The 19,068-nt window shown below is 48.5% G+C and overlaps 1 protein-coding gene across 6 annotated transcripts in view; it reads left to right on the top strand.

The window, feature by feature from the left end:
* The first annotated feature begins 3,299 nt into the window (after positions 1-3,299).
* The window catches only part of PDGFRA (platelet derived growth factor receptor alpha), a 49,668-nt gene continuing 33,899 nt past the window's right edge, over positions 3,300-19,068 (top strand). Inside the window, exons 1-2 of one of the 6 annotated variants that reach the window (XM_025172524.2) lie at positions 3,300-3,718; positions 18,765-18,825. In XM_025172524.2, the coding sequence (XP_025028292.1) occupies positions 18,777-18,825 (49 nt within the window). In that variant the 5' untranslated portion in view covers positions 3,300-3,718; positions 18,765-18,776. Of the gene's footprint in view, positions 3,719-5,571; positions 5,815-5,850; positions 6,346-6,451; positions 6,738-6,787; positions 8,346-18,764; positions 18,826-19,068 lie in introns of those variants that run through there. The other 5 variants (XM_007437187.4, XM_088130840.1, XM_025172520.2 and 2 more) reach the window with 5 other exon arrangements.

Consider the following 19,068-nt stretch of genomic DNA (forward strand, 5'->3'; position numbering starts at 1 on the left):
TCGCTGCCTGCAGCCTCTCACCCGCTTTTTCAGAAGCGCCTTTCCCCTTCGCTGCCTCCCTGTTCCGTCTTAAGATTAAAGGAACTGAGATAGATGCACGAAGCTGGTTAAGGCGATTGAGAGTGAGCGGGAAATAAAGTTAAGGACAGGGTGGGACTAGATGCTGTTTGGCCTTTGGGCAAGGCCACGCCCCGCTTGGTCCACTTCCCCTCTCCCTCTTATTCCCGCCTGGGTGGCTGGGCACGGAGGAGTCCTTCTGGACCCCTCAAACAAAGTTGCAAAGGGGGGCATCCACTCCACCCACTCCGCCCCAAAAATGCACACCCATTGAATGCCATGGGCCACTAAGTTTATAGCGTTTTCTTGCACCATCCAAGGACTGCTGTTCCGATGTAATGGTAATGGAGACAAGCTTTATCTCGCCACAGAGATGGTCGGGTGATGCTTGGCGTTGCTGTAAGTCCACGGCAAGGCAACTGGCTGAGCCAAAATGGAGCGTGTGGTAAATGAATGGCAGGGCAGAGGAAGACATTACAAGGGTGTCTGGAAAGGATTAATTCCCATCTTCCAGATTTTGAAACATTAACGGCTACCCCACCATCCCAACTCCAAGAGGAATGCTGTGTGGTATACAGCTGTCTTCCCCAACCTGGTGCTCTCCAGATGTTAGGAGCTGCATCTTTGGGAACTGTACCTGGCATGGCCCCTGGTTGTTTATTGTAGGACTGAAATTGTTGGATCAGATTGACGTTTGATCGGATGCAGCTCTTCTGAAAATGAAGGTAGCCCGTAAACAGCCTGAAAGTTCAGGTTTAAAGCCAGCCTTCGTCCTACAAATGAATGGATCCAGTTTAATGTGTTGAAATCTGTCTAAAGTCTTAGACCTCACTCATACCGTTTGGTAGCCAAGTTTGTAAAAAAGTCTGTAAGGACAACGAATCTTGTTAGACAGAAAACACTTCTGTTCAGGGGAAGAATAGGAATTAGACCTGGCTGTTAAAGGAGTGTTAGCTGTGATCCCAAGAGCATCGCATGTATTTGGCAGCACGTATCAAGTCGTTTCCATTGCAAAATTCCAAGCAAGTTCCTCATTCTAGGACTAAGGAAGAATAGATCTGTCTCATTGGGACTGATTTCTGAGGGGCATGGAGAGGATTGTAATATAACATCATAATCCTAATAATTGCAAATAAGGTCTGGCTTTCCTGGTTCTTACTCCACAGTAGCGTTTTATAGGAATGTAGCTTTATACAGTAATTAACCGAAATAACTGAAGTCACTTCATAGAAAAAAATCCGTTTATCATTTTTCCATGAAAAATACATTTTGCAGAGATGTAGTAAGAGGGAACATCTCTGTTTGCCTTATAAATCAGGAAGTAAACAGCTACTTTGAAGAATGTCAGTACTGTATCCATACACACTCTTCTACAGCAGTTCAGACTAATATCTACTCCAAATTAGAGGCATGAATTTTGAGGAATTGATCCATGTTTTATGAAAAAATAATAGCTTCAAGTATGGCAGGAAAAAAAATATCAAGACAATCACCAGTATCTAAAACTGTAAGAAGCACCTGCATAGACTGCTGCAGCAGTTCAAGGTCTGGGTGTATCAAAATGTGCACGTGTGAATGAGTCCTCAAAGAATAGGCGCATATCAGCCTCAACATCATGGTTTCTAACTGAATCGCTGAACTGTAATTTATCAGAAAATCTACGAATGGATAAAAGATCAGCTCTACTCTTGAATAATTCTGGGGAGCTGTATATGGCTCTTCAGCTGAGAGGGTCATCAAGCCTGACGCTACGGATTCACGTGCATTTTTACACTAACAGGACTTGTTCTAAGAATCTTGACCTACTTTAAGCTCCGACGGTCTCCCCACACCCCGGAATTGGGGCTGAGCTGGCCCTTGGGTACTTTTTTAGGCGACTGCCTACCCAACACGCACGTTTTCTTCACCCTAGGCAGCTCGCAATTTATTCGGGATGGCTGGGCTAAAAAAACGGTGACGTTTGAAACAGCTCTTGAAGCTGCAAGTCAGATGGAACTTCAAGGGAGTCATTCAGGGGACATCAAGCGCCCTTCAAGCTCCTTCGGAGAAAGAAGAGAGAGAGAAAGGGAAAGGGCAGAGGAAAGGGAGGTGAGGTCTTCGAAAAACTTGCCCTCCCTCCTCTTCGCCAGCCACCGGGGGCCCGGTTGCCCTTCTCCGGGGTCCCTTGCCTCGCGTCTCCCAGCGCCGATGAAAAGAGCACCTAGCGGCTTTCCTTCGCGGCATGCGGGGAGGAGGAAGGGCGGGGAGGGTGGTTAATTTCCACCCAGTGGGGCGCCCCTCCCAGCAAATGGCCAGGCGACGGCTGTATGCTGGGAAGAGGGCGGGCAGGACTCTCCCGCCCCAGGCACATCTGGTGTGAATATTCCCTGCTTTCCATCAACTTCCAGCTCCCCAGATAAGGAAAAAAACAAACAGCCAGGCTGGCGAGGGGAAAGGGGAGAAAAGGACATTCTCGTCCCGTTCCTGAGGTCCACAGAGGGGTGTCTCCCCCCCCCCCCCCGCCCCCGCTCATCTCGCTGCAGCACTTTCTTGTCGAATCGTCCAAACAGAAGTTGGTCCCAGGCCATTTCTTGCCCTTCCCCAGAAGAAAAAAGCAGAGAGGGCAGGCAGGCTTCCTCTCAAGAGCAGGGGGGAGGTAGATCCCACACCACCATCTCCCCCGATTTATCCTCGACCCCAACAGCCGCAGTAAAGGGGCGTCCGAAGGGATGGCCGACACCTTCTGTCCCAATTCCACTGGGGGATATTCAGCTCTGTGGCTCCTCAGGGTCCCTAACATGTTTCCCAATACTTCGGCTCCTAATTAGGGGCGAACCAAGGGGACATCAAACAGTTGCCAATTTTCCAATTCCCCTCCCTGTTCCTGCTTGATTTAGATTTAGGGGAATCAGGAAGCTTGCACGCTTTTCTGTATTCAGTTTGCACTCTTCTGCACCCCTTGCACTCTTCTGTATCCGCGCGGCGCTCTCTCGGTTCAGGCTTGCCTTGCTGGGTCGTCACAAAGGCGTTATTCAAACCCGAGGTCTAATTACAACCAGAAGATGCTTTTCTTTCTAATTCTCCTGCCTCCCGTCCCGTCTTCCTTTCTTCCCCTTTCCTGCTTATCTTCCTCGCTCTGTTTTCCAAAGCAGGAGTTAATTTCCATCTGGCTCTGACAATCGGTCCGGGAACAAAACTCCCCTTTATCAGCTTCCAGGCTTTATCGGCAAGAGCAACCTCCGCCCCCGCTTTCTCTCCCCTTCCCCATAGGCGCGGGGGGGGGGCGGTTGTCACCCTGGCCCCCAAGCGTAGCCCCCGGGATGGGGCAGGTCGAATGCCACTGATCCCGAGCGGGGCCAAGAGGAGCCCGCGCGCTGGGCGGTCGGGGAACCCGCAGGAGAGACTCCGGGGGGACTCCGGCTTTTCCCGCAGCCCTTGAAAGCCAATCCGCCCTGGGCCTCCCCAGAAGTAAGCAGCCTCGAGGCTTACTCGCAAGGAAGCCGAAGGAGGAGTGCAGACTTAATGCCTGCGACGCTTTCTGGCCGTCAATCCAGTCCTTGCGTTTGGCCACCCACGTTTTTCCTTTCGGGCCGCCATTCGCAAGCCAGAGCAGGCGGGTCGAGCGAGGGGCTGCAAGAGAGCCTCTTTCCTTCCTTCCTTCAGCCCAAGCAACCTCCTCAAGGTAAGCGCACGGGGCCCTTTTTCTGCGGCGCCGCCTTGCAGACTGCGCCTCGCGTCCAAGCCCTACGGTATCCTGTCCGCCGGTCGAACAAGGGGCTGCTGTTCCTGAGCGCGGCCTCCCGCAGAAACAGATGGAAGCAATAGCGAGGGTTGCGCGCTCGGCCGAGCTGCAGCTGCGGGAGGGGAAAGAGCGCGCGAAGGGCTGCGGGCAGTGGGAGCCCAGAAAGAAGGCCGGCGGGGGGGGGGGGGGAGGCGAGATCCCCGCGGCGCTCGAACGGGCTGTTGGCCAGCGGCAGCAGCGCCACCAACCGCGCGCGCGGTGCCCTGATTCATCCCCGCCTTCGGGGGGCTTGGTTCAGCGCCTAGGCGCACACTAGGGGGGCCGCGTGGCGGGTGCAAGAGCTGGGCGGGGGGGGGAGAACTCCCCCCATTTTGCTCCGTTCCCAGCAGGCGGGCTACTCTGAAAGACTTGTGGTGAGAGAAGGCGTCTCCCAACGTGCCTGGAGCGCGAAGGAAAAGCCGCCACCGCCGCCTTCGGAAAGCTTCCAGGTGCCTCGCGGGCTTGTGCTAAGGATGCCCGGCGCTGTATGCAGACGGATCTGCGAAAGAGGCCGACAGGGGAGAAACGGAACCCCGCCGGGTGAAGGATCCTGAGCATCCCGCTCCTTCACTTATAGACGGGGAAGAAGTGGACGGAAGAGTGAGAGGCGGTGGAAGAGAGAGCTGGGCGCATCTCCGCTTGGACCCGGGTTCTGCTCTTTCGTTTCTTCTCCTGCCCTTCTTGAAGTTTCAGCTGCGCCTCGGAGTAGAGCTGTTTCCTTTCCTGGAGCTCGAGTGCCCCCTTGGCCCCCAAAGCTGAACAGCTCTGAGGTCCAAGAAGCTGCGCGCGCTCCATGCCTCATTTCCTACAAACTAGACAGAAAATCAACAGCAGCCCCTCTTGACTCCCGGGATCCCACCTAAATCGCCTTGACCCTCCCCCACCCCCCGAACCCCGTCCCTTCCTCTTCTCTTCTGCGCGGCAGCGACCGAGAGCTCCTAGCTTGCCTCTGTGGGGCAACTTCCACGTTTGCTTTCCGCCAGGACAAGGGGCTAAAGCAGAGCCCCTGGCGGCGCTTGCCTTCCCGGCCACTTCTGCTTTGGACCCTGGAAAGGCTTTATACGGGGTCAATCCTCAACGCCTTTCTTTCCGGTGAAAACGTTTGCCGTGCTGGTACTGTTTGCAAAGCCGAAAACAACGCGCCGTTCTTCTTTGCAAAACAACGGAGCACAACGCCTTCTCCTTTTTCCTGCCGTACCTAGAGCAAGCGGTGCCTCCCAGAGGTGTGGATTGCAACTCCCATGATGCCCTGATCAGCACGACCTGGGGGGCTGGCAGTTGTAATGCAACAATGCCGAGGGGGCTCCAACTTGGGGGAAGGCTACTCTTTCGGAGTCCCCAGTTCTCCCAAGAGGGGTTGGATAGGCAGTTCCTCTTTCTACGCCGAGGTCCCCCGGGCCAGCCGCCAGTGAACCAATGACAATATTAATCACACACATCCCTCTAGCCAGGTCCCAGAACGGGCTCAAGTCTGTGCGGTAGACAGTGTCCCTCTCTGAGGGACATTGCTGAGATTGGGATCAATTGGAAATAGGGGAGGGGGGTAGGAATCAGTTCACCCCTTCAGTGTAAGAGACCCCTCCCATTCCCAGTCCATGCCATATGGTCAAGCTCTTCCCAGCACCAACACCAACACACGCGCACAAGCACACTTCCCCGCCCCCGTTCCAGATGAAGTTTGGAAGGTTTGTCTGACCACCCCCCGCCAGTTTAAGAGGCTGGCACGAGAGCCCCAGCCGTCAAATCAGCGAGAGAGGCTTTTATTATGGAAGAGCTAGAGCTGGGGGTGGGTGGGGGGACCATTTCCTGACAACTATTTACTTGAAACCAATGATTCGTTGGGTCAGGATGGACCCTAGAATTGAATCAGTTACGGGAGTCGCTTTCTGAGGCCGTCGCAGAGAGAAAAAGCGAAGAAGAGACCTGGGTTCCCTTGTTGGATTTTTAAAATTTCATTTATTTTGGCGGTTACGGATTATTAACCAAGACTCAGGAAGGTAAAGGAGGGGAGCTATTTATGTATCTGTTTTGCTTCTCTTTCTCTGTCCATCGGGAATTTTTCGAAGTTGGAGTCCAGCTGGAGTCTTTGGAAGAGATAAGAAAAACGAGCATCCGGGATCCAGGCAGGAGGGTTTGGAGGCTCCCCCCCCCTCCGAATTTTGACAATCCGGTCTTCCTTTTGTTTAATCCGAAGTAAGCCCACTCCTCCGATCTAGAGGGCTTACTCCCAAGAGAATCGGCTTTCCAGCCCAGGACACGGGGAAGCCTGGAGTTTGCCCCGCAGTCACCATCAAGAGAGGCTGAAATCGGGAGCCTTGTTCCTGCTAGAGGGGAGTCGGGTCTGGCATTGCCCTCCACGCTCGCGGATCGGGAAGTCTGTGGGTCGGGGCGATTGAGCGGTGCTACCGGAGAGAACCGCGGATCCGCGCCGGGCGCGCTTCTCTTGCCCGTGGAGCAAAGGATAGTGCCCGTCTGTGCCCATCCCGCCGCCTGGCAGTCCAGCGGGGCGAGAGGAGCCCGGCTCGCAAGTGAGGGTTGCTCCCCGGGATACCGTTAGCGCGCTCGGGTCTGAAAGGAGGCTGAGGCGCTGGCGGAAAGCCGTTGCCTGCTCGGGCTGCGCTAATGACATCCAGATTTGGCGGAGGGGCCGCAGCACGGCATTCCAGCAGCTGGGCTGGGAGGAGGGGACGGCGGGCGGGCGGGCCGGGGTGCGTGGAGGAGGGCTTGCGCGCCTGCCCCAAACTAGAGGGAAGCCCCTCGGAGCGTCTCTCTTGCGAGGGGGCAAACGGCGGCAGATGAATCGCGGCACGGGAAAGGGGTCGCGGGGGAGCTGGTTGACCGGCCCGGGCTTGCCGGCATCCAGGGGGCGTCGGGCTGGGAGGTCGGGATTCGGGAACCATCTCGGAGCTTCTTGAGAAAGGTAAGAAAGAAAGAGGGGACTTTTCTCAGAGCCGAGTCTGCCCTTCCTTTCGCTCCCCCCCCCTTAACTCCAATATTCTTGCTTCTCCTCGATTTCTCCTCATCCCCATTTCGATCTTTGCTCCCTTCGCCTTCGTTCCCTCCCATTCCCAACTCCATCCCTTCAGATTCCGCCTCTGCCCGCTCTCAGAGGAACCCGACCTATCCCGGAGATGGGGAGACCCACCTGCTGGGGGATAACCAAGACAGTCTCATTCCCCACCCCCAGCCTGTCTCCCCAGCCCGGCCTCGAGCCCAGAGCTGGAGCTGCCGTCGGGGGACCAGGGAAGCTGGCGGGGCGCAGGGATGGGAGATTGGACGTGGCTGCTTCTGGAAGAGCAGAGGGCCGCCTCTTGGGGTGCAGCCTCCTTGCCAACGCCGTCTGGCGGGGTGGGCTGCCTTGGGAAAGTCTTGGACGGCTCTACCTGGGGGCCCGCCGTTTGCTTTGGAGCGGGATTATCCAAATCCAAAGAACCCCAGCTGGGAGGCGGGAGAGCGAGGGAGGCGGGAGCAGAGCTGCCCACCGAGCGCAGCGGGTCCCCCGCCGGCTGCCTGCTCTGGCGGCAAAAGCGGCGGGGCGCAGCTGGGCTCTGGGTCGGCTTAGCGGGGTCGGAAGAGGGCCGAAGGCTGCCTCCCGGACTCTCCCGCGGGCTCCCCCCCCCCCCCACGCAGTCCAGCGAGGGCGGGGCGGCGAGCAGTGACCGGAGCACCGCCTCCGGGGCTTGTTAGCAGGGCTTCCAGTGGAGTCAAGACCGGGTCTCCACCGAGCCGACGCTCCGGGAGTGGACCGGCTGCCCCATTCCAAAGCGCCGAACGACCAGTGCTTGTGATATCCGGAGGGCAGAAGGTGGGGCGGAGAGGAGAGCAGGGAGCCGGGCAGCGCGGCAGGATGCAGCCCCGGACTGAGATTGCTGCCCTCGTCGTCAGTCTAGGCTCGGCACCAGCCTCCCCTTCAGGGCCCGCTTGCAGGCAGAGACGTCCACTTCTCCGGATGGATTCATTTTTTTTCTCCTAATCTTGGAATGGGGCCGCCCCAGACCCGACTTTGAAAAAGCTGCAACGTTGGGGGGACGCGCGTCTTCTTTGGATCCTCGAGGCTGGGCGACCTTGCCCAAATTTCCTCTCTGGACTTCTGCCCCCGCAACAGATGGTGCTGACCCCGACAGACGACGCCCGTTAGCGTCTGGACCCCACAGCGGAGGGAACCTTACAGATCCCTGGGATCTAATCCACTCTTAGAGCAAGCGTCCTGGAGGGATCTCTTCGCTCCCCTGGATCTCAGAGTGTTTGATTCGGTGATTGGATAGCCAGGAGTCTTAAGCGCCCCTCCCCTGGGGGAACCCCCCCCCCCGCAGAGCCGTTTTTTGGAATCGAAAAGAGCCCCATCCCCGAAAAGGGCTACCAGCGGTGCGGGATCTTCGCCTCCGCCCTTCGTTGCCTTTCTCTGGAGCTTCTGTTGGGGCAAAGGCCTTGAGCGGGCCCTTGGTCTCCTTCCAGAAAGGTGAGCTGCAACGCCGGGGTCTGGAGGCTTGGAGCTCTTCCAGCAAGAGCCAGGAGCGCCTGCGCCTGGGTGAGTTTGGGAGGCACGTGTGAGCACGATCTATAGCGTTATCTACGCGCCGTTGTGGCGCTATATGAAGGCAGGCTTTATATCTTAGCGCGACGTGTCTAGTTTGCACTCAGGCAAAGCCAAAGCTGAGGTGCCAGCAGTAGATGTGTGTGTGTGTGAGGGAGGGAGGGAATGTTCCAGATGTTTCGATTTGCAATCCTTGCCAGCTTTCTCAAAGGTACTTTCCTGCCACGGAGTATTAGTTAAAGGAAGGGGGGGGAGGGGAAGGACTAACTGGCAGTGACATTTACTTTGGAGCCGTTTCTCAGTCCTTTTGCAAACAACCTGGGAGCTGAAGGGCCTGGGAAATGCCTGGGCTTTGGGATAAGATGGGTTCAGAATCTTCTGAAGCTATGATGTGGTGTGAATCCAACTGTAGTTTAGCCCAGAGTATGAGCAACAAACTACAGCTGAAGGAAATTATGTTTCAAAGCAGTGTGTGAACCCAAACAGAGCTGAGTCCCGTTTGGGATTATGCTGGGGACGAGGCAGGAAAGTCATGCCCGTGAGGTGTGGCCTACATAGACTCAGTCCGTGTGCCAGTTTGCCTTCTCCAAATATTTGAAAGAGGGGAAGCCAACTCTCCCAAGGGATAATCCTCGAGCTCTGATCCTGAAACCGGAGCAAAGCGCAGTACAAGCTGGTGGGGAGAGACGGAATTTGGAAATGATTCATCAGTTGGGAGCAATAATACTCCGTACGGATCTTGCCAAACACAGAGTTGGACTCTTCTGATCGTTTCGGACGGAGGTGCAAGAGAAACGTGCGTCGTGGAAACCCCCGCTTGTGTTGGGCTCAGAGTGGACGAGGCAGAAAACTCCACCTTTGCTTTGCTTTGCTTACCCAGACGCAGGATCTTGGCGATTCCCAGAGAGATGGAAAATAGCGGCATTTAAATCGCTGCTCAGAGACGGGGCTGGCAGAGACGACCGCTTGTGGTTAGCTTGGCACCCTCATCATATTCTTCCTCAAATAAAACATGTTGACGCTGCGGGAATTTTCTCCCCTCCCAAGCCTCTCCAAGGCGGAAGAGCGCGGCGTAAACGCCTGCACGGGCCAGCAAAGACCCGGGAGGTTCCGCGGCAAAGATTTCAAGGAAAATGAGCCGCAACTGGGGCGGAGGAGGGACTGGGGATCACCCGTTTGTAAGACCTTGGTAGGATAGCCGAGTGGCCAGAAAGGCAGGGCGAGGGCCATGAAGGAACCTAGATTCCTTGAGGTCTGCTGAGATGGTTGTGTGATGTGGCGGGGCGGATGATCTGGATCTTGCCAGAGACTTGTAAATTAGAACCGCTGGGTCAGGTCAGCCTTTCGCCTTTGCGGTCCTCTGCTGCCCCCAAGCGACGGGTGTTACGAATAACAGGTCCATGGAGCCTGACAGTCGAAGGGAATCATGGCTGGAGGTTTCGTTAGCGAAGTGGTCCTCAAACACTTTGGTCTCAGGACCCCTTTACGTTCTTAAAAATGGGCGGGGACCCCCAAAAGCTTTGGTTTATGGGGGTTATATCTATCGATATTTACTGTATTAGAAAGTAACAGTGAAAAATATTGAAATATGTATTTGACTTCGTGGACCCCTTGAAAGGGTCTTGGGGACCCCCAGAGGTCCCCAGACCACAGTTTGAGAACTGCTGCCTTAGTGAACCTATCGTTTAAACGCTGCACACATCAGGGAACTCTGAGTAGAAGCATACCCTACACCAGTGTTTTTCAAACTTAGCAACTTTAAGATGTATGGACTTCAACTCCCAGAATTCCCCAGCCAGCATGCTGGCTGGGGGATTCTGGGAGTTGAAGTCCATACATCTTAAAGTTGCCAAGTTTGAAAACAGTGCCCTGTACTAAGTGAATCATTCATTTGTATGGTGGATCATAGATTTAGGGTTAGCAGCTCTAGGCTGCAAAATGATAGTCACCCACTTGATAGCAATTAACAAGTTTTCTGCATCTCTTTGCTGCCATCGTGTGGTTCTCTGGATTTTTGTAGTCCAGATTGGGGAGCCTTTTCTGTAAATACTTAAGTATTTGGAGTACTGTGGCATTTTGCAGTCTCTGAACTTTTGCTAAATTCTAGTTGATTCCCTAATTCAGAGTAAGCATGCTCTTTATAGGACCATGAGAATATTTGGAATTTGGAGAGCATGTCAGGGGTGCTGTCACAAAATGGCTGCCATGGGGCTTGCTTATTTAAGAATGACGGCAGTGGTGATCTTGACCAGCCACAAAACGGCCATTAACCAGAAGACGGCAACAAGGAAGGAAATGAAGTTTAATATGCTATGAAATAAAAGAAAAATGTACCCATTGTGTGGCCATGCACACCTTCACACAAATTCTGCTTCTACTCTCACTTTGACTATGCAGTGTGTGGGGCTGAATGAAAATGGTTTCCTTCAGGCCAAACTGGCTATTGATTCTGGAATATTTTTGCCTTACTGTGGGGCTCCTACAACAGTAATGTTCTGCTTGCCTAAACTGTCAATTCCAGTGGAATTTCTGGCCTGCTGGAACTCACTCTCTTTGTTCCTCTGTGATACAGCCTAATGTCCCTTTTCCTAAAGTGGTGCAGCACCTCTGGATGATCTCTGGCACAGCACCTGGCTAGGAAGGGCTATCTTCATTGGGGGATGTATGCTCTAACGAAAACATTGTGATGGTTTGGTTAAATAGCTCCATTTCTGTTTCACCGCTACTTAATTGACTTGAAATTCTGGTTCCCCTGGCATTAGTGAATTGAAGCCCTGGAGTTTACTAATGGCCAATAGCCTTTTGAATGGATACTTTTGCATTATGTCAAAGAGGTTCGGGTATCAGCCTGCAAACTCAGTATAGCTAGCTATATCTGAGCTGCAAAGGTCCAGATGATCATAAACAGCAGCAAATAATTAATTTCTCCCCCATTTCCTTGCTGCCACCTAGTAGTTGCCTGTATTTCTGCGGGCCAGAGATGGTAACACTAGTCAAAGCTAGCTGATGTTATATGTGAGAGGCCCAAGGACAACATTTTCATTGAAGAGGATCCCTCCTACCCACTTTCTTCTCATTGCTTCCTTCTTCAATGTCTTTTTCTCTCTCTGTTGTTTTGAGGACATCAAAATCAGTAACTCACTAATTAGGAATGTGGGGGAAACCTGTAACAGTGCAATAACTCTTGCCATTGATCATACTTCAATGAATTAGTTTTGCTGCCTTGAATGAACTCTATCCATCTAATCGTCTCAGATACCAAATTATATTCCAGATATAGATAGAGCAATAGAGCAATTCTCCCCCCCCCCCCCCCCGCCAAAGTCCCTGTGTTTCTTTTAAAGTCTTTAAAGGCTAGACAAGGATGTAAAAAAAAAAAAATCCCATCTAGTTTACAGAACTGGGATTTCCTGCGGTCTCTAATCCAAGTATTACAAGAGTTTATTCTGCTTAGTTTTTTCAAAGTCCGCCAAGGCTGGCTAGAGGCTTCCACGTTCAAAGATGATTTAAAAAGCAGGACAGCAATTCTGTACATAAGAGATCTATTCTTCCCTTAGGAAGTTTCAATGCTGCACATCACACCTATGCTCCATGCAATTCAACTTCAGGTGGAAAGCTTGAAGCTGATGTGTAACTCCAAACTGCATTAATTTGCTCTGGCAATCAGCTTGTGCACTTACACAGATCTGCACCCAAGTGTTCCTTGCAAAGGGGCATCGAAGGAAGTGGGTAGCAGGGAAGCATAGCCCCCAGCCAGTGAAATACTGCAGGGGTGGCAGATTAAAGAAGACAAGTGCTGTCCACTAACTCAAGAAAAAAACTAAGTCTTAAACTTATATGGTGTATTTTATTCTGTAGCTCACTTTGGGTTTTTACACCCTTGAGTCATTCCTATTTAAAATGCTTCTAGCAAGGCAAGTATTGTATGTTTGCATCTCTCTCCAGGAAAGCAACTGCAAGCTGCAGGTTCTTCCAAAACTAAACTGCAAATCCTCCCTGGGTGTTGTTGTTTTTGGGTGGAACTTTGTAAAGGAAAAGAGTCCGTGGCACTGAAATCTGCAAGGGCCTTGCAGTCCATATGGCTGAACTAAACTTGCAAAGCACACAGCTTTCTTTGATGCTCTTTTCTTTTTCACTAGGCTTCCCTAAAACTTTTTTTCCCCTGGGAGGATTAGTTTATTAACATGTTATGAACTATAGGAAGCATTTCAGTCCCTACAAATGGTGGAGAATCTTGTTGTTACACAACTGAAAATGAAAAAGGTTTCCTCTTAAATTCTAATTATATTAGGGTTGTTCTAGGGCTACAGGATTGATAGAAACATGATTTCCATTTTAAAATTGCAGTTTTCTAGCATACTCCCAGAATTCTGCGAGTTGAAGTCGACACGTCTTAAAGTTGCTGAGGTTGAGAAGCGCTGCTTCTAGACAAAACTTTCAGTTAGTAACTGCCTGCGTTTGTATGGTTCAACACTGCCATCTGTTGGAACAAGTGCATGCACATCAAACTGGGGGATGGGAAAGCTATGTATAACAAGGGATCTTCTCAATGAAATTCTAGAGGATGGATAGAAGGGTAATGTAGTTGGGAAGGAAAAATATAGTTTATTTTCCCTTGCACTTTTTTGTACCCACCCATCATCTTCAACTTTATTCTGTTCTTTCTCCTCATTTCCCAAGTTATTTTTTCTGACTAACGATCCATCACCTTGATCATGTTGCTATTAGAAGACAGCAAATAGAATTGAATCATGGGTTAAAGAGATTAGGTTCTTATAATCCTCCTGAGAGGATTATAATTATTATAATTATTATAATTAGGTTCTTATAATCCTCCTGAGAGAAAACAACCATTGATACTTTTGGGTGCTCAATTCTGTGTTCAGCTTAGGAGAAAGTCCCATTGAGTTTGATGGGGCTTCCCTTCAAGAAAGGTTGCCTCGGGAGCAATCCGATGCACTTGTGGATAATGGCAGCCGTTCACTTGTGAATAAGTATTTCTCTGTGAATGTAAGTGCGTGAGTTAAATACGTTAGAGAAAATATGGCTTCTCTTCTAAGAAATTACACAGTGGTCACTGTGGAGTTATTTTTTTTTTTTAATGTTACTGTTAAGATACTGTTGCCCCACTACCCAATTTTATTCTTCTTTAACAAGACTTAGTAGATGGCAGATCAACTCTATGCTTCCTGGACAACCCATAATGAATGGAACTAATAAGAAATACAATTTATATGTAATAGAATGGTTTGAAGAAGAAAAAACATTGATTAGGATTTATCTAACTGTTTTTGCTATTTACAGTACCATGAATATGAGAAGGACAAATACATCCATTAATTAGATGAGGACTAAATGATCTCAGTTACCCTAAGCCAGTGTTCCTCAACCTTGGCAACTTTAAGATGTGTGGACTTCAACTCCCAGAATTCCCCAGCCTGCACACTGGCTGGGGAATTCTGGGAGTTGAAGTCCACACATCTTAAAGTTGCCAAGGTTGAGAAATACTGCCCTAAGCTGTTTGATGTAAAATTAAAATGCAAAAGAGGAACAAAACAAAGTAAATCCCAATGAACACAACCGGACACTTAAAAAAACCACTGTTTGAAAGCTCTTATTCCATCCTAGTAACTTCCCCTCTCCCTAAAGTAAAATGCCAATCTCTCTACTGTATCATAAACTTACTTCTTTGTGGAAATCTGCTCATCGCCTTTCCCCGCAAATGTGGGATCCGAATAGGGATTCCAAATATAGATGCATTTTAAACAAATGGGATCAAGCACAGAATGTTGCAATCTGGGCTGCTCAAGATTTCACCAGTTAAAGTCCCCCTTTGCTCCAGTTTACTCTTGTCCTACTTTTTTCTCTTTCGTAAATGTGTATAAATTGCCAACCTATTGATGAATTACCCTTGCAAGTTCATAGCACCATGATGTTACTATGAGTACTATTGTACTGATAGACCGAAGATCAGAAATAGAGGGTATGCTATAAACCAGTGTTTCTCAACCTTGGCAACTTTAAAGATGTGTGGACTTCAACTCCCAGAATTCCCCAGCCTTGCTGGCTGGGGAATTCTGGGAGTTGAAGTCCACACATCTTAAAGTTGCCAAGGTTGAGAAACACTGCTATAAACACTTTATTCCTACTTACTTTCTATCATAGAACACAGGACCGTCTCTTCCTTTTTAATTATCCAACCTGCTTTCCCACTTTCATCCAACCTCTGCTTCTTTTCATCTGCCCTTTTTAAAGATGACTTTGGGATTCTTGAGGCACTGACTTGCGTAAGTTTCACTGAATTCTTCCTGTTAAGAAAACATGAAGTCTAGCCTGCGATTACAGAGGGCAGCAGCAGCTAGAAACATTTGAGGTCAACAAATCAAAGATGAGTACGGGAATTCTTGAAAGACATATGGACTGAGGATTCTTTATCTAGAAAAAATACAGGATAGAACTGTGATAAAAAACGGGTGGGGGGAGTAAAGGGGTGAAGAAGGAGGCTGGAAGGGAAGGTGGCTTTGATGTCTAAGAGCCTGTTATCAGTGGGAGGCACTTACGTAAACACATGGCTATTATTGCTAATTGAAAAACCAAGGCAAATGACTTGTTTCTGCAAGAATGGCATCTGCTGAGTTTCTGAAGTTGCTGCACTGGTGCCTGTTTGCTAATCATTTGTCAGGCCCGGTGGTAGAATGGAGGTAGTGATTCATTCCCCACTTAGAAAAAGCCAGCCCAATTGAAATCCTGCCAGTCCACAAGTCAGTAAATCACTCCTTCTGGTCCTGCTGTAGACCAGTTTAAGACTCCAGATTGCTCTGCTTTTAACTTCACAAGACAGTGTGGCCCACATATTATGGTCTGTCCTTGCTGCTGCTTCAGCTAAAACTTGTTTCCCAAAGATGGTAACAGTGAGTACTTTAGCGCAGATGTCTCAGTCTGGGGCTCTCAAGATTAAAAATGCCAGGATTTCCAGCCCTTTAAAATACGAGTGAACAAACAGGTTTGGTGGGCATCTATATGAAAACATGGGCAGTAGTTCTATAGACACATACTTGGAGCATGCAAAATTTCCTTTGTATATGATACTGTAAAAAGTAGAATGGCAATGGATCCTAAATGTATTTCCCAAGACTAGACAAAAGAATCTTCGAAATTGCAAAATCTCATGGTTTTTCCTAGCAGCTAAAGATTCACCAACCATAGCTGTGTGTCTCAGTAAGGGCTCAGTACTTGCAGACACTACTTGACAGAATCATATATTGGGACTCTAACAAAAGATCATCTTATTTCCTTCAAGGCACAAACAAATATGTAGCCACCAGAACGGTCAAATTTATAGTCAGGGCTGTCCAACAGAGAACATGTTTTATAGAACACATTGGGGTTGCATGCAAAGGTGGTGAATTCACCTAAACACATACTGTTTTCAGATTTAATATTTATTTTATTATATATCTCTGCAGTCTATTTTATCTTACTGTGGTCATTTTATCTTATTTTACTGTACCTCACTTTATTCCATTTATTGCATCTTACTCTGGCTGATGCCTATGCTTTGATACAGTCGACTGACTAATAAATAAAGTGTACTTAAGAACCAACCATAGTGTGGTGCAATTTAAAAATTGTGAAGCCACATATTTTGTAGAAAATGCTCCCTGTTACCCCCTTTAGCTTCCCTAGGATGTTTTCTACACTGTGTTGCACGTAAAAAACAGGCAGTGCTTCCATCGCACTGCTGTGGCTGCCATCTTCACTTTTTCCACCACATTCTGCAAACACACCTGCGTACCCACTATTTTTATCTACCAAGGGGGAATCCCAGAGAGAGATCAATGGGTGAGCTCGAGGCTGTGTTCTGTAAGCTAGCATTAAAACATTATATAAAGTAATAAACTAGATAGCCATGGAGCATGGAAGGTTGCCAAGGGTTGCTGATCACATTGGTATCTGCTAGCTGCATACTGAGGACTTGGGCCACAAGTCCACAAAAAAATGGACACTCAGTTATTGCAGACTATTTCCATTTCCTCAATATAATTCAATGGGCATCAGAGGGGTAGAATAGGTCTTGGTTTGCTGTTATCCTTAAACAAGTAGAAGTCAGAAAAGAATGATGGTCTGTTGCAAAACACGCAGAGATCTAAAAGATGTTCTGTCCATTCCTATACTAAGAAATAAGCTTCAGTGGGCCCTAAGACTCACTTTTGACTGCCATGCTGGCTGTAGCATTCCTAGCTTATACAAGGCAAAGGAATGTTTGCATGGATACCTGTGGCATTAAAGCAATGCATCTTTTCATTGGGACTTAGTTACAAGGAGAGGTGTACTGACTTTTCAGTTGAAAGGCCATGTTCCTTAACTTCTTGCAGCTGTGCTTCTAAGCCATCCGTTACCTTGGTTGACTGCTGAGGTCCTCAGGAATTGTGATTCAGCAGAGTGTCATTAACTGGGGTCTAAGAATGCCTTGACTGCATTTGAGAATGTGGGCATATTAAGTGGGATCTTTTTGCCATCAGGAGTGGGGAGGGCAGTGCTTCCACCACACCGTTGTGGCTGCCATCTTCACTTTTTTGGCCACACCCTGCAACCATGTCCTGCCAACATGCTGCCACCCCCCCACCCCATTTGTAAAGGCTGACCTGTGACTTCATTCCCAGCCTGTAAATACGCTGCTACAAGATGACCAGTCTGCAACATCAGCCTTTCTCTACCTGATGGGTTTCTGGGGTGTAGCGCAACTCTCAACATTTCAAGCCAGCCCCAAACTGCAGGGCACCTGCCTGGGGAAGTCTGCGTGGCAGAGCATATGCATTTGCAAGAAACTATTGTGATGCATAGACCAACCTAAGTATCATTTCTGATGTGGAAGAGACATTAATTCCAGGATTTATGTCTCCCGTGCAAATTTCTGTACCAGTTCATATTTTGTGTATGCAGTTCTTGTCTGGCAAAGTGCAGAGTTAAAAGTTAAGGCTTTTTTTTCTTTTTTTAATGGGACCTACCAAAATGTATATTTTGAACAGAAATTACACATCTGAAATTCAGATGGAGAATATTTTATCTGAAAGCTGATTGAGTGGCTTCTTTTAATAGATAAAAAAGTGGCAGAGTTTTAAATCTGTTGATGCAATTAATGCATGAGAGAGTGTTAAATGAACCTCTCAGAGTCAAATTAGAGCAACTGACAAGCCTTTGAAAGAAACCATGTCAGTTAAAAGCAAACCAATAAATACCTGGCAGGGCTACAGTGTTTAGGTTTAATTTTTACCTTACCAGTTGCTATCCCAGTGAAATTAAAAATATAACTATGTATGTGAAGAGTTTTGAACAAACTAAATGCTTAATTGTTGTTGTAGTAGAATCTTAAGATTTGAAGCATGTAGACTTTAGCCTTCTCAGTGATGCTGATTGTGGAAGGTATCAAATGTGGATGTTTGTTTTCTGCCAGCTTTTAAATTCTGCATGCCATTTGTCTTCTTGCTTGAGATTAGTCTCAGTTTTGTGTGCAGAGGTTTACAAATGTTACTTCTTGTGAGCACTGAAGATTGTTTCACCCTAGATTTTCACCACTGAACTAAGCTAGGTCAAAGCATGGGTGGTATTTATTTTATCTATTTTTACAAGAAATTCCTGTATCTTGAGGTTAAGGTTTTCATTACTAACAAAAGACATCTGGAGAAGAGTATCACCAAATGGTGTTGATTTTGAGACAGGCTAATCAAGATCTCAGAATCCTCCTTTTTATTTTTTTGCTACTGATGACTTCTAGAGCTGCATACAACCTCTCTTCCCTTAAGATTTTGATTCAAACACTGATTTTTGGAATTTATAAGATGTTTGCATCGTATTATTGATGATGCTGAATTAATGGTCATAGTATCCTCAGCAGAAACTTGTTATCTGATTCAGTATGCAGAGGGTTGTTTTCTACATCTTTAAGAGCATTTGCAGTAGTAATCATTTTATGTATGATAAGTTTATGTGGTATTCTGAAACACGGATTCCTCCTGCCAACATAATACCTGGGATACATATCATGTGTGTGTGCACCTCCAAGTCAGTCTTGACTCCAGGAGACTCCCTGGACAAGTCCCTGCAGTTTTCTTGGCAAGATTTCGGAAGTGATTTGCCACTGCCTCCTTCCTAGGGCTGAGAGAGAATGACTGGCCCAAGGTCACCCAGCTGGCTCTGCGGCCTTAACCACTACACCAAACTGGCTCTCAGGATACATACTATAGATCTGAATATAAAGATGAACAGGCCAGAGTTGAAGGTATACACGGTTATTTGTCATTTTGGCAGCAGAGAATAAAGATCATCAATACATATTTTCAGCATGTATTGCAGATGTATCATATGTGCTTTCTATATAATCATTATTTTCTTTATTTTATGTTCTGTTTTCAGTTGACCTTTACTATGGGTCCTTCCCAAAAAGAATTCTTGATCTTGGGCTACCTTCTTGCAGGTAAGATTTATCTTCAGTTGAAGATTTTTTGCCAAGTTTAGCATTTGTCAGGAAAGTCTCTTTGGTTATATGCTACCCCACTTAAGCCTGGAGTAGGCAGCCTGATGTTTTCTCCAGATATTTTAGATCTCAGTTGCCAGCACCTCCAGTCAGCGGGGAATTGTGAGAGCTGTCCCACATTCCAGTATTCTAGTCTGTTGCTTGAGCAAACATTCAAGTCATTTTACTCTCATTCTTGTACAG

This window comes from Python bivittatus, unplaced genomic scaffold, assembly GCF_059951505.1.
Source record: "Python bivittatus isolate LINGU-HERP-01145 unplaced genomic scaffold, Pbiv_v1 ctg000070_np1212, whole genome shotgun sequence".
NCBI classification, from domain to species: domain Eukaryota; kingdom Metazoa; phylum Chordata; class Lepidosauria; order Squamata; family Pythonidae; genus Python; species Python bivittatus.